General features: G+C 30.7%; 1 protein-coding gene across 1 annotated transcript in view; it reads right to left on the minus strand.

Annotated features, from left to right (window-relative positions):
- Positions 1-1,994: 1,994 nt before the first annotated feature.
- Positions 1,995-16,002, minus strand: part of LOC145325862 (uncharacterized) — a 36,291-nt gene continuing 22,283 nt past the window's right edge. Inside the window, exons 17-21 of the mRNA XM_080168830.1 lie at positions 8,203-8,322; positions 7,126-7,241; positions 4,619-4,661; positions 4,253-4,313; positions 1,995-2,606 (exon numbers count right to left, since the gene is read on the minus strand). Of these exons, the coding sequence (XP_080024956.1) occupies positions 2,580-2,606; positions 4,253-4,313; positions 4,619-4,661; positions 7,126-7,241; positions 8,203-8,322 (367 nt within the window). The 3' untranslated portion in view covers positions 1,995-2,579. The remainder of the gene's footprint in view (positions 2,607-4,252; positions 4,314-4,618; positions 4,662-7,125; positions 7,242-8,202; positions 8,323-16,002) is intronic.

Here is a 16,002-nt window from a genome sequence, read left to right on the forward strand (position 1 = left end):
AGGTCACATAAATTTTTGTTGTTAAAAAAGTAAAAAAAAACATGTTTAAAATGGACGTACGGACATTCAGGTAATGATTATAGAGTTGCTTCGCTTTCTAAATCGTATATAACTACTACAAGAATCACCATGCAAAGTCTAGAAATATGACAATTCTAGCATGCCTAAATTAACAAAAAAAACTATCCGTTACGGACGGACATACGGACTCTAATTATAGAAAAGATTCGCTTTTAAAAACCTTAATTTTAAAGGTTTCGTGATTTTATATGAGCTTATGAATATTCTTTCTTTTCTTGTTGTGGTCATTAACCATCTGCTCTGAACTCATTTGTTCAGTTTATCCATTCTTTTTGAGGTGCACCACATATGGATGTTGTCAAACTTGTTCCATCTAATCATATTTGCTAGGAAAGTTTTCTACGATTAGGGTTGCTCATTCTATCCGTATTAGATTGTTAATTTACAGGAATAAGGTATAACCAACAAGGGAATTAAATCTAAAATAATATTTGGGGGGCAAATGGAGAGGTCGTCAATTTTACGATGTGTTGCCCCCCAACGACAGCTGAAAAACACGTATAGGTTTCGTGATTTTTTTCCGAATTAATTTCGTTATTGGTATGAGCTGGTTAATTTAGCCGAGCTGAAACTTTGCGTAATAGTTCCTGAAAGTGAGGTACGATTTAGAATTCCCAACAACTATATAATTTTACCAAGAAGTCCGTCCGTACGTCATTGTCAATTTTTATACAATCCTTATACTAAAGTAACAGGATGATTGTCTGTTTGTGTGTCTGTACCGAAGGATCTCGCTAACCGATCGGGTTCTCCATAACAGGGTAGATTCTCATATGTTCCAGGAAGGTTTTTAACTATTTTGGGGGAGGGTACAACCACCCTCCCAAGAGAAATGAAAAAAAATCGAAAATTTTAAAAATATATGGGAGACTTCAACGTAACATAAAGAGAATTATCGTAACATAAAGAAGTAACGTAGAGTCTTTGACAAATAAAAACATCTAAAGTGCCACTAGAGGCCTCTATTTTGACATGAACTTTATACGCGATGCAGTATTTACTAGGACAATTAGGACAAAGTAATGGGCTAATTTGCGAATCGATGTTTTTTCTTAGAAAATCGCAGAGATAAAACTGTGGATTTCCAATACGACACAGGCTAGGTGTTTAGTAACTACGTAGCTAAAATACCAAAATAAAAATAATAAAATAATTCAAGTACCTATACGATTATTTATTTAATAAATTACAAGTTTTTTTTTAAAATAATAAAAAATACAATAACAATAAATCATAACACAATTTCATAATTTAATTTACAATCAATTGTTGTACTAATAATCGAAGACTGTTTGAAAAGGAGAGAACAGTACTGGTACCCAAAGTTTGAAAAGGAGAGAACAGTACTGGTACCCAAAGTTTGAAAAGGAGAGAACAGTACTGGTACCCAAAGTTTGAAAAGGAGAGAACAGTACTGGTACCCAAAGTTTATGTTCTTTCATTTGTTGGATTAAAATGTTTGGGGACTCTTATCTAATCTTGATTGACAGGTACAAACTAACAATGTATAATCTTTTAATATAACCTGTTTTTCAATGGGGAATAAACTAATGCACACCTCCAAAACAAAATTATCACTTCTGTACATTAAAATTATTAATGGTACTAGTTTGTATAACCCAATCAAGATTTAATTAAAGTTTTTAAGCCAACAAATGAGAAAACGTGTATTTAGAACCAGAATATAAGAGAGGGGTAGGTTTCAGGTAGAATCCGTAAAGGTGTGTGTTTTAAGGCTTAAAAATAGTAGTAGAACGATAATATTCACTAAATATGTGTATTTCTTATTGAAAAGAACTATAGAATAGACAAAAAAAAATTTCTTTAAAGTTAACATAAATTTTTATTGTCTACTACTGTTTTTTACTTATAACACATAACCTTTACGGATTTTACCAGAAACCTACCCCTCTCTTTCTATCAGTGCTTAATAAAGAGTTTGTATAAAGAACATTTGACAAACAACAAAATGGAAGAAAGTCCAGTTTTAAGAAACTAGCAACTTCGCCCCTAGTAAATGGATATATAACCTAAAACCTTCCTAGGACCCGCATGAAGCTTCCCTACAATTGATTTTAGAGATCTTAATGAACAGACATAAAAAAGCTTACTATTTTTATACAAAAAGGTTAACTTAATTTGTACTAAAAAGGCTTAGAAAAATAGTAAATAATTGTAGATTTAGAAGAATAAATTATAAGTAATTATAAAAGTACAAGTAAACAATAAGAAGACAATAAAGGAAGAAATACGTTTTTTTGTTTGATCTTAAAACATCTCAAAATGCTTTTTGATTTTCATGAAAATATGATCATAGACCATAAAAGCTAAGAAGACATTTTTTTTTCAAAATAAGAAGAACTTTTCTTTTAAGGTTAATCTAAAATTGCAATACATCAACAATATGACATCCAAAAATATTTTGTAATGGATCAAAATATGATTTTTTTTCATAATTGATATTAATTTGATGTTATTGATGAATTGTATAATATTCTTTAAACAGGCTCCTCCTTCTTTCTTTGCTGAAATAAAATATATTTTACAAATACTTTTGAAAATAATCTTTTTTTACTTAAAAACAAATTTTGTTAGCCCGTATAGTCGGCATCTCGGGGCTACAAAAGACTAGATTAAAATCTTATATTTGTACATCTTAATATTCGCGGAAAGCTGCTTATAATACGATGCGATAAATAAGTATTAAACCCCGAACAAACATATTATGCAAATCTGAATTTTCAAAATAGCAGCTTTATTATTCATTTAGGATGATTTTACAATAAATATGAAATGTAGATGCTTATTTTGGTTACAAAATTCCACTGTTATTTTTTAATTAATCAGCACCAATAAAGCACAAGATTTCAAAAACAGCATTTGGAGGAAATACTGGTGAACAAACATATTATGCAAATCCAAAACAAAGCAAAAAAAGGTTTTTTGGCACTTCTCTCCTCTTTTTAAAGATTGATTATGATGAAATAATAATTTTTTAAGGGATTTATGCATTAATTATTATGAAATATAGTATAAGGTAGAAATTAATGAATTTTCTAAATAAGAAATGTTTGAAAAAAACAAATTCGATCCCTATCACTTTAGAGGACAGCTACTGACCCCCAGTCTTATGGATGAACCTAAATACATGTTAAAGATAAAAATTACCCTGAAAATTATACAAAAATATTTTTTGGTGTGTTGAAGAAATCTATTTTAAAATCTTGATTTTGAGGATGATGACCTTTAAGATGCCCCTATTGGTGGTGATGGTGAGCCAAATGTTATCAAAGTGCATGTCCATGATGACAACTTATATATTAAACTATGATCCAATTTTTGTAGTTATAGCATCCTCCAGCCCAGCATTATTGAAAAAAAAAAGAATTGCAATTTTATTTACTTCAATTCATAAGGTGAATACTGTAGTTTTTAGAAGATGGTTATATTTCTTGTTGGAAGGCTCCATTGGAGGCTGCTATGACTACAAAAAATGGTACATAGGTTAATAGACAAGTTGTTGTAATGGGCATGTACTTAGATAACATTTGGCTCACCATCACCACCAACAAGAGCATCTGAAAGGTCATCATCCTCAAAATCAAGATTTTAAAATGAATTTTTTTAACACATAAAAAACATTTTTGTATACTTTTCAGGGTAATTTTTATCTTTAACATGTATTTAGGTTCATCCATAAGACTGGGGGTCAGCAGCTGTCCTCTAAAGTGATGGGGATCAAATTTATTTTTTTCAAACATTTCTTATTTAGAAAAATCATTAATTTCTACCTGATACTATATTTCATAATAATTAGTGCATAAATCCCTTTAAAAATTATTATTTTATCATAATCAATCTTTAAAAAGAAGAGAAAAGTGCCAAAAAACCGTTTTTTGCTTTGTTTTGGATTTGCATAATATGTTTGTTCACCAGTATTTCCCCCAAATGCTGTTTTTGAGATCTTGTGCTTTATTGGTGCTGATTAATTAAAAAATAACAGTGGAATTTTGTAACCAAAAGAGGCATCTACATTTCATATTTTTTGTAATATCATCCTAAATGAATAATAAAGCTGCTATTTTGAAAATTCAGATTTGCATAATATGTTTGTTCGGGGTTTATATTATTCAACACCCCCTTTATAACCGTTTATGTTTTTAAAGATTACCTGTAATAAATTGATATAAAGAGAACAGGATTTTTTATGGTGACTCAATGAACTTGAAGAACTAAAAAAAATTAAATATTAAAAGCTATTTTTTCATATCTATGTAGGGGGTAAGGGGATTGCTTTCTGTAAGTAGGGAGGGTTTAATTACCCTCTACAAAAATATTAAACACCCTTCACTTTCCACCTTCCAACCCCCATTACCCCATCCCTCCCTTCCTAATGGATGAACGAACTGACCAATAATTGAGTTTCGTGTTAGGTAGCAAAATTGACAATTTTTCTCCTGTAAAAATATCTACGTATATTCTATATCCATTTGTATATGACTTTTAGCAAAGTGTTTATTATTAGAAAATAAATTACCTGTAGGCCGACTGACAAGCATCGCATTTGAATGGCTTTGCACCTAAAATATTTAGTTTTATGATCGATATATTATCTCTTGGATGTTGCACCAGATTTTCATGTAATATGTACCATCTACTCCCCAATTAAATCTATCTACCTGTATGAGTGTCATGTTCTATATTTCTGACCAGTTTCAAATGTTTTAGAGCACTCAGGACACTTGTATGTCTATCTATCTATCTATCTATCTATCTATCTATTTACCTGTATGTGTATTCATATGTTCCCTATATTTCTGACCAGTTTCAAATATTTTGAAATACTTAGGACACTTGTATGTCTGTCTGTCTGTTTATCTATCTATCTGTCTACTTATCTGTCTGTCTATCTGGCTATCTATCTATCTACCTGTATGAGTATTTATATGTTCCCTATATTTCTGACCAGTTTCAAATATTTTGAAACACTCTGGACACTTGTATGTCTGTCTGTCTGTATGTCTATCTATTTGTCTGTCTACTTATCTGGCTGTCTATCTATCTACCTGTATGAGTATTCATATGTTCCCTATATTTCTGACCAGTTTCAAATATTTTAGAACACTCTGGACACTTGTATGTCTGTCTGTCTATCTGTCTATCTATCTATCTACCTGTATGATTATTCATATGTTCCCTATATTTCAGACCAGTTTCAAATATTTTGGAACACTCAGGACACTTGTATGTCTGTCTTTCTATCTATCTGTCTATCTGTCTATCTATCTACCTGTATGAGTATTCATATGTTCCCTATATTTCAGACCAGTTTCAAATATTTTGGAACACTCAGGACACTTGTATGTCTGTCTTTCTATCTATCTGTCTATATGTCTATCTATCTATCTACCTGTATGAGTATTCATATGTTCCCTATATTTCTGACCAGTTTAAAATATTTTAGAGCACTCTGGACACTTGTATGTCTGTATGTCTATCTATCTGTCTGTCTACTTATCTGGCTGTCTATCTATCTATCTACCTGTAGGCTGTATGAGTATTCATATGTTCCCTATATTTCTGACCAGTTTCAAATATTTTAGAGCACTCTGGACACTTGTATGTCTGTATGTCTGTCTATCTATCTGTCTATCTATCTACCTGTATGAGTATTCATATGTTCCCTATATTTCTGACCAGTTTCAAATATTTTTGAACACTCTGGACACTTGTATGTCTGTCTGTATGTATGTATGTCTATCTATCTGTCTGTATGTCTATCTATCTGTCTATCTATCTACCTGTATGAGTATTCATATGCTCCCTATATTTCTGACCACACTTGTATGTCTGTCTGTCTGTATGTCTATCTATCTGTCTGTCTACTTATCTGGCTGTCTATCTATCTACCTGTATGAGTATTCATATGTTCCCTATATTTCTGACCAGTTTCAAATATTTTGGAACACTCTAGACACTTGTATGTCTGTCTGTCTATATGTCTATCTGGCTATCTATCTATCTACCTGTATGTGTATTCATATGTTCCCTATATTTCTGACCAGTTTCGAATATTTTGGAACACTCTGGACACTTGTATGTCTGTCTGTCTGTCTGTCTGTCTGTCTATCTATCTATCTATCTACCTGTATGTGTATTCATATGTTCCCTATATTTCTGACCAGTTTCAAATATTTTGGAACACTCTGGACACTTGTATGTCTGTCTGTCTGTATGTCTATCTATCTATCTATATGTCTATCTGGCTATCTACCTATCTACCTGTATGAGTATTCATATGTTCTCTATATTTCTGACCAGTTTCAAATATTTTAGAACACTCTGGACACTTTATGTCTGTCTGTCTTTCTATCTATCTATCTGGCTGTCTATCTATCTATCTATCTATCTACCTGTATGTGTATTCATATGTTCCCTATATTTCTGCCCAGTTTCAAATATTTTAGAACACTCTGGACACTTGTATGTCTGTCTGTCTATCTGTCTATCTATCTATCTACCTGTATGAGTATTCATATGTTCCCTATATTTCTGACCAGTTTCAAATATTTTGGAACACTCAGGACACTTGTATGTCTGTCTGTCTGTATGTCTATCTATCTATATGTCTATCTGGCTATCTATCTATCTACCTGTATGTGTATTCATATGTTCCCTATATTTCTGACCAATTTCAAATATTTTGGAACACTCTGGACACTTGTCTATCTATCTATCTGTCTATATGTCTATCTATCTATCTACCTACCTGTATGTGTATTCATATGTTCCCTATATTTCTGACCAGTTTAAAATATTTCTGGACACTTGTATGTCTGTCTGTCTATCTATCTGTCTGTCTACTTATCTAGCTGTCTACTTATCTGGCTGTCTATCTGTCTATCTATCTACCTGTATGAGTATTCATATGTTCCCTATATTTCTGACCAGTTTCAAACATTTTGGAACACTCAGGACACTTGTATGTCTGTCTGTCTGTATGTCTATCTATCTGTCTATATGTCTATCTATCTATCTACCTACCTGTATGAGTATTCATATGTTCCCTATATTTCTGACCAGTTTCAAATATTTTGGAACACTCTGGACACTTGTATGGGTCATTGTGGATTCTCATATGAGCTTTCAGGGTGGGGATTCTAAAATAAAAATATTCATATACATTAATCGATCTTTTGATCCATCTTTACAATTGAATTATCAATCTATATTCACAAATTATATTTAACTATCTATCGATCCATCTATCCAAATATCTATCTATTCATCGATAAAATTATCTATCTATTCATCTGTCCAATTATCTATCTATTCATAAATAATATTTCTATCTCATCTACCTATGAACAGACAGTCCATTCGTCTGTCTGTCTGTCCATTTGTCAATCTATCTATCTATCTATGTATAATAGGTTCACTCACAAACAAAATATGAATTTTACATATTTATTGAGACATTACAAATTGTTTCGTGCATGTTTGCACTCTTCAGATGTCAATGTAAAACTAAAGTTTAAAATAAATTTAAATTTTCAAAAAATATTATGTTCAAAAAATCTTCTAAAATATTTGTAGAAATCCTTTAAATATAAATTTATTTTAAACTTTAGTAGATACCTATTATATCTATCTATGTATCTACCTTGAAAACTAGCTACCACAAATGGTACAAGGATATTTAATATTTGTATGAACAGACTGTCTATCTATCTGTCTGTCTGTTGTGTGTAATTGTCTGTCCATCTGTATATCTATCTACCTTGAAAACTAGCTACCACAAATACTAAAAGGATATTTAATATTTTTATTTACAGACTGTCCATCCGCCTGTCTGTCTATCTGTTTATCTACGTATCTACCTTGAAAACTGGCTACAACAGATAGTGCAAGGATATTTAATATTAGTATGCACAGACTGTCCATCCATCTGTCTATCTATCTATCTGTCTATCTATCTATCTGTATATCTATCTATGTATCTACCTTGAAAACTGGCTACCACAAATAGTACAAGGATATTTAATATTAGTATGAACAGACTGTCTGTCTGTCTGTTGTGTGTAATTGTCTGACCATCTGTATATCTATCTATCTATCTACCTTGAAAACTGGCTACCACAAATGGTGCAAGGATATTTAATATTTGTATGAACAGACTGGTGGTCTCTTAATTTTTCTTTACTTCTAAACAGCTTGTCACAGTAGTCGCATGCATGTTTCCTTAAAAATTACAGTAAATTATTTAAAAATAATGGTAATTGGATAACATATCAAATAATAATAGTTATTTTTCGCATCGTATTATAGACAGCTTTCCACGGATATTAAAATAAAAAATTATAAGATTAAATAAATTTTGTTAGCTCCGAGAGGCAGAAGGCCCGGGCTAACAAAATTGATATTAATTTCATCATTCGTGTAAAATACATGATTTTAAAGTATGGCTGAGAACAGGTTCTAATCCAGCGGATATTAATCGGTTTCGAAGCCATACTGGAAATAAAAAATTGAAAGAAGGGATTCAGGGAAGGGATCTTAAGTGAAAAGATAATGGACTCTATATTGATATACATCACATATTATGATCAATAAAATAAATTTTTCTCTAGATTCAAAATTTTTGGTATTAATGATAAAATTGTTCAAAATATCATAAAAGTCCTAAAAGGTTTAAAAGCCAACGAACGTGTTTGTAATACTCTGGGGACCAGTATAATTTACATATCAATGTCTCATCCCTCCCTCGTTACAAAAGGATTTAAAAATTTTTAACATCCCAAAACCAGTTTTTCAATCCAAATACAAGATTATAAATCTACCAACTTACATGTAACATATAATCCATTGAAAATTTAAAAATCTCCATGAATGAAGATATAAAACTCTTTTAAGATTACAGGAAAGTCTATTCAATTTCAGATTTTTGAAATTATCAGGGATCTAAGGGTATAAGTCAATGGCCGATAATTTGATGTGTATCTCCAATGATGATACACTGAATTAACTCTTCTGTAGATTACAATTAATGGTTGAAACTTTTAGACACTCAACTTAATGAACCAACTAATCAAATATAATTAAATTCCCCAAACGAATAAGAAAATATTATTATAAAACTTTGATGACTAGTGTAATAAACAGTCCATTGTCCCCTTCCTTCCTGGAGGGGGAGGGCTGTAAAGTATCTATAACCCTGCAAGGCTCTCTAATGGAATCTTACCTAACCTGAACTAAAATATGAAACAAACAAAGGAAAAACTAACCCCTCTCACTTTAATAGAATATGCACTTTGAGGGAAACCGCTCGAAAATTAAATGGTTATAATTGCTGTTCCTTAGTTCGAGTTTTATGTTTGACAAGTTTAAATAACCTTGATAGAAAGATAGCTTAAGATATTAGAATTTCAATATATTAGAACCTTGAACACCTACAGGGAAAGGGATAAGGAAGAAATTAATGATAATTTTTTCCATTAATCTTAATGGGTAAGACCAGTGTGTCAGAGCCATTTGATTTTGGTGCGGCTCCAGCTCTGGCTCCAACCTAAAATCAAGAAAAACTCGACATATATTTTTCCCCCATAAAAAAAATATATTTTTTATTTTTGACTTTTGAAGGTTTTAAAAGTTCATTTTTGATAAAAATGGACTTGGAAAACTTAAAAAGGGCATTTGCACATGACAACACAGAGTTACCAAATTATAATTTATAAAAAAAATCTCTTTATTTATCTAGTCCGGAGCAGGAGCCGTTTTTAAAAGAAAATTACGGCTCCGGCTCCAACAAAATATGGCGGCTCCACGGCTCCCGGCTCCGCAACACTGCCCTCAAGTATAATAAACATTTAAATTAAAGTTATTACCTAGTGGAAAACATTTTACATTTGGGTGACGGGTCTTTTTAAAATAATGATTTCTTGAACAACAATGTACGTACATACAATATTATAAGCGAGCCATCTCTATAATCAAATAATTTGCAAAAAGTTATGTAACTTTAATTAAAATCAACTTTAAGTTCTAAAATTTGAGAGTTTTCATCATTCTAACTATTTAGACTCTAGAGTAGATAAGAGGATAAGCAATTTACACTTTAAATCCACAAAATAATTTCATTTTAACAACATATTATCCGAAAATTAAGGAAACTGTAAAAGAAATAAAAATTTTAAGCATTTAGAATTTAAAAAGGGAGAAATAGGTTGCGCAAAAAATCCGTAAAGGTGTGAAATTTAATTAAGGCTAATAATATTCACTAAATATGTGTATTTCTTATTTAAAAGAACTATAGGAAATTTTTTTTGTTTGAAAAAGTTAACATACATTTTTATCGTTCTACTACTGTTTTGAACTTAAAACTCACAACCTTTACGGATTTTTAATGCAACCTCTTCTTCCCTTTGATATGACGCGAAGCCAAAATAGATATAAACCTTACCAGGTCTTATTAGAAGAAACTTTGTAAAAGAGAACCATATCGGTTTACCGGTTAACGAGATCCTTTGGTACAGAAAGACAGACATCCTGTTATTTTTATATATAAATTAGGTAGATAAAGAAAGCAACTTTTTGATTCATTTTTTTCTTTTCTTTTTCATTTTCCTCCATTATCTTTTATATTCATAATTTTTTAAAAAATAATATTTCTTCAAATATTTTCTAATAATCTAAATTAACATAATTAATTTAGAACAACCTTTATTATATAATTGTAATTACAAAGTTTTAAAGCTTTTAACAAGTTTCCTAAAATATTTTAGAATCAAACTTCAGACTAAAGAATTAAATTTTTTAAAATCTAATCTTTTTTAATATTAATGTTCGTCTGTCTGTCTACTATATTAAAGTAACAAGATATCTGTATGCTAAGGTCTATTTGATATAATCCAATGATAGGGCGATAGACGATTAAAAGAAAGTGTTCTCAAAGTCCATATATGTAAAATTAAACATTAAGTTGTACAAATTAAGAGTATGTAGATTAATTTTACGCTATTGTCCTCTCCCACCCTGCATATGACCTCACTGTATTAAGGAAATAATCTTAACACTCTGATTTAAGGCAAAACTTGTAAAGCCTCCCCCCCCCCCCGCGCCGCCCTCCATTAATCTGTAATCCGCTAAATCTAACTATTATGAAATTCAATAAAAGTCACTTTGGTCCAAAATAATTCTTATTTCAAATAATCCAACAAAACGATAAGTATATTATTACTTGGATGTTGCGCCATATTTTCATGTTATCTTATAATGTAATACTCGTAGCTGGCTAAAATAAAGATACCCCCCATCCCCTCCCCTCCTAGTTGATGAACGAACTGACCAATAAATAAGGTCCGAATTAGCAAACTAATTTGAATATCAGCTCAAATTGAATAAGAACTGATGACTTTAAAAATGTACAGCATGACCCTCGAAAAAGTATTTTTAAGCATCTGCAGCCCTTATTTCTCAATGAATTATAAAAAAATGCATATGTCCTTGTTCTCCATAGTATTCTACATAAGTAGATATAAAAATATTTTTTTACCTCCATTAACACCGGAGATTTTTAGAGCTAAAGTTTTGAAAAAGTGACTGAGAAAAAGAATTTTTTTTTTGTTTCTCTTATTTTTTGGATGGTTATATTATGTTTTTCTGGCAACTGAATAATGAGACACAAAGAAAAACAAGTTAACTACCTAATTATTTCTTTTTTATTCCACCAAAAAATATAAATTTTTAATGGCAAGAAATACTACTGAATGAATTGATTATTTGCAAATTTTAGGTTATTTATTAACCCTTATTTGAGAAAAGGATTAATTATGACAGTTGCTCCGCCTACTTTTCTGACATCTCAATAATTTAATAGGGGGTTAATTAAGCTTTTTAGACAAAAAAATCATTATGTTTTAATTTTATTTTCTTCATAACTTTTTTGTTATTAAAGTTAGGATTGTGAAACAAAAACAATTTTCCTGCTATTTTCATAAAGATTTATTTGGTTTTTTAATCTTAAAAAATTTTGCCTAATAAGTAAGTTTTTCAAAATATCATTAAACTAAAAAGACTCAAAAAATATGTGTAAAAAAATGCTTTGTACTCAAAAACTAAATTTTTTATTTCATTTTTGTATAAAGTTTCTGCTAGTAACAAAAATAAAAGGATTTCTACCTTAATTTTGCTAAAAAAGTCGTATCATGTTAAAAGTTACTTTTTCCTCAGTCACTTTTTCAAAACTTTAGCTCTAAAAATCTCCGGTGTTAATGGAGGTAAAAAAAATATTTTTATATCTACCTATGTGGAATACTATGGAGAACAAGGACATATGCATTTTTTATAATTCATTGAGAAATAAGGGCTGCAGATGCTTAAAAATACTTTTTCGAGGGTCATGCTGTACATAATTCTTATTCCCCAAAGTCCCCAATTTTGTTAAGCCAATGAATAAAAAAAACGTTATAATAAAACTTTGGGGACTAGTGAAATAACCATCCCAATATCCATTCCCTCCCTAACAATATTTTCTACTTAATCTAAAGTCATCTAGCTTATTTCTACTAAACATAGTACCTACTTAATACTTATGAACATATACGTCCTTGTGTTTAAAATTATGTTAAAATTGTTAAAATTACCCGAAATAAGTTAAATTAGTTTAGCCTTTATAATTATATTTGAGTACAATGTGTGTATATGAACACAGGGAGGGGGGGGGGGGGGGTTGGACATTGGCCTGTTTATTACACTAGTCCCCAAAGTTTTATAATAACGTTTTCTTGTTCGTTCTTAGCTTTCCAACTTTGAGGACTTTAGTAAATTTTGATTGGTTGGTTAATCAAGTTAAGTGTCCAAATGTTTCAACACCACTAACTGTAATCTAAGGGGAAATTTTGTGTATCATCATTGGGGATGTCAACAATTTATCGGCCATTGTCTTATCCCTTTACATCCCTGAGATAAACAGATTAGGGAAGTGTAAGCACTATATAAAGCCAAAGTGTTCACACATTCTAACTAAATCAAAATTTATTCATATAGAAAATTCATTTACGTCTCCAATGATGATCAACAAAATTATCCCTTCTAAAGATTAATTGAAAAGTTTAGACACTACAGGCTTAGAACCAACCAATGAAAGTTCAATAAAAGTATCCAAAGCTTCAGTAGATACTGAAATAAAAGTATCCAAAGCTTCAGTAGATACTAAAATAAAAGTATCCAAAGCTTAAGTAGTTACTGAAATAAAAGTATCCAAAGCTTAAGTATTTACTAAAATAAAAGTATCCAAAGCTTCAGTAGATACTGAAATAAAAGTATCTAAAGCTTCAATAGTTACTGAAATAAAAGTATCCAAAGCTTCAGTAGATACTGAAATAAAAGTATCCAAAGCTTCAGTAGATACTGAAATAAAAGTATCCAAAGCTTCAGTAGATACTGAAATAAAAGTATCCAAAGCTTTAGTAGTTACTGAAATAAAAGTATCCAAAGCTTCAGTAGTTACTGAAATAAAAGTATCCAAAGCTTCAGTAGTTATCGAAATATTTAGCTTCAGACAAAAAATAAATAGCATGGTTTCAATGAAATAGCCTAATTGTATCATCAAACACGTTTCTAAAGTCTAAAGAACATAAAATAATATATATTAGTTGTTTGATTTTAACAGAATGACAACTCTACTATTGCGTTCTCTTATTCATTGCAATTAACAAATTTTGATCTTCATAAGGGGTTCTTTGTTTATCATAAGTGGGATTGTCCATTAACTTACAGAAAAACAAGCAAGACAAAATATCTAAATTCTAAAGTAACATTTTAAAAAGGGAAGCTTTTCTATAATTAGGGTCGGTCCGTCCGTACGTCCGTCCGTAACGGATAGCTTTTTTCGCTAATTTAGGCATGTTAGAATTGTCCTATTGATTTCAAACTTTGCATGGTGATTCCTGTAGTAGTTAGGTACGATTTAGAAAGCGTGGCAACTCTATAATCATCACCAAAATGTCCGTACGTCCATTTTAAACATGTTGATTTTTTTACTTTTTTAACAAAAAATTTTTATGTGATCTAATAATCCGATTGATCTGATTTTTGGTATACTGATTGCTGGGACAACAAAGTACAATATTATAAGCAAAGCAACTCTATAATCAAGTCCTAAAAATGTAAGTATGTCCATAAACATTATTCTGTATTAAGCAGTTTTTCAACAATTTTACTTACAATTTTGCTTCGACATTTATACATTTATATTCTGATTATTCAGTTCTGACACTATACAAGTGTTAGTGTCCGTTTGTCCTACCGTTTCAGTGCTTCGCTTTTATGGATGTTGTCATCCTTGTTTTGTTTACTTTTGTGTATTATTGTATAAACGCCTGTATTGCTTTTAAGGGAATGAATCGAATTTACTCTGTGAAATATTGTTAAACCAAAACTTTAAAATATATTACAATCAGGGTGGAAGGGGACATTGTATCGTATTTTACACTGGTACCCAAAGTTTTTTAAATATGTTATGTTATTTGTTGGGTCTAAAACTTTAGGTAAAACTTTATGAATTTTGGTTAGATCATAAAAAGTAGTGACAAAACTTCAATGTACAGTTTTTTTGTTTATCGTTGGGGACGTAGATAAATTATCATCCATTGTCTTATCCCTTATGACCCCTGATAACAAGAAAGCCATAGATAGTTTACTTGTGATGAAAGGTCAGGTTACAACTTAAAATTTATTTTGATTCTAAAGAATATAATTCAGGGAGGTATTAGACGATGGAAGATTAATTGATTTACACCCCCAATTATGATAGTCAAAACCTTTTTGAAATTATTGGTAAAGTTTTGACACAGCCAGTTTGAATCAACAAATCAAATACACAATTTTTACAACTAGTAAGGGGACGTGTTTTAACTTTTAGTTTACCACCTGGAGTCAAATAAGCCATCCCTACCGTATAGTATAGCTTTTCTTAGAATCCGACAACAAAATTTGATATCGTCCGATAGACTAAAGTCGCGTTATTTGTAAAAAGATTTCCAAAAACGCTGAATCAAAACCCCCAATTCCCCTAACCTATTACCCAAGTATCCCTAGGGGCCTCTATAGGGGCGCAACCGCTAGTATGTAATATTAAAGATATCACACTTTTCTGAGATTTAATCTTATCCCAAACAAACTGTATATCACACAATTTTCATGGATTAAAAGAATGGGAAATATATTAAAAATAAAGTTATTTACAAATTTCAAATCTTGTCCTTGGAAGAATAATTGGGAAGAATGTAATGGCCCAGAACAAGGTGTAAATCATTAGAATGCTAGTGGGTTAGGACTTTTAGATAAAGGTCGTGTAATTGGATTTAATTGATGTAATCAACAATACATTATCCATAAGGAAACTATATTTAAAAACCTACCAAAATAAGAATTAAATCTTTATTCACAGACTAACATCCATTATAATATTTAGTCCATGTACCGGACAATAAAATTTTGAATCTGGTAAAGTTGATGGTAAAATGTTGTAAAAATCCAGGGGATAAGACAATGGACGATAAATCTATGTTAATCCCAAATGATCAAAAAGTAAAATTTCTCTTCATACAAAAAAACCAGAACGGAAGGGGGACATTAGGCGTTTTATTACACTAGTCCCCAAAGTTTTCAAATAACTTTCCTTATTCGTTGGCTTTACAACCTTGGGGACTATTATTTGAGTTGTTGAGTACCTAAACGTTTCAACCAATAATTGCAAAGTGGCTAACTTTGTATATCATCATTGAGGATGTACCGACAATTGTCTTATACCTATAGATCCCTGGAAAGAACCAACTTTTGTTAGAATTAGTTTTGGTTGACCTTACACCCTGTGGCAATAGATTTATCATTACCCTAGATAGTCAACCAGACACAACAATT

Source organism: Acartia tonsa, chromosome 8 (assembly GCF_053477335.1).
Source record: "Acartia tonsa isolate MP-2025a chromosome 8, ASM5347733v1, whole genome shotgun sequence".
Classification (NCBI taxonomy): domain Eukaryota; kingdom Metazoa; phylum Arthropoda; class Copepoda; order Calanoida; family Acartiidae; genus Acartia; species Acartia tonsa.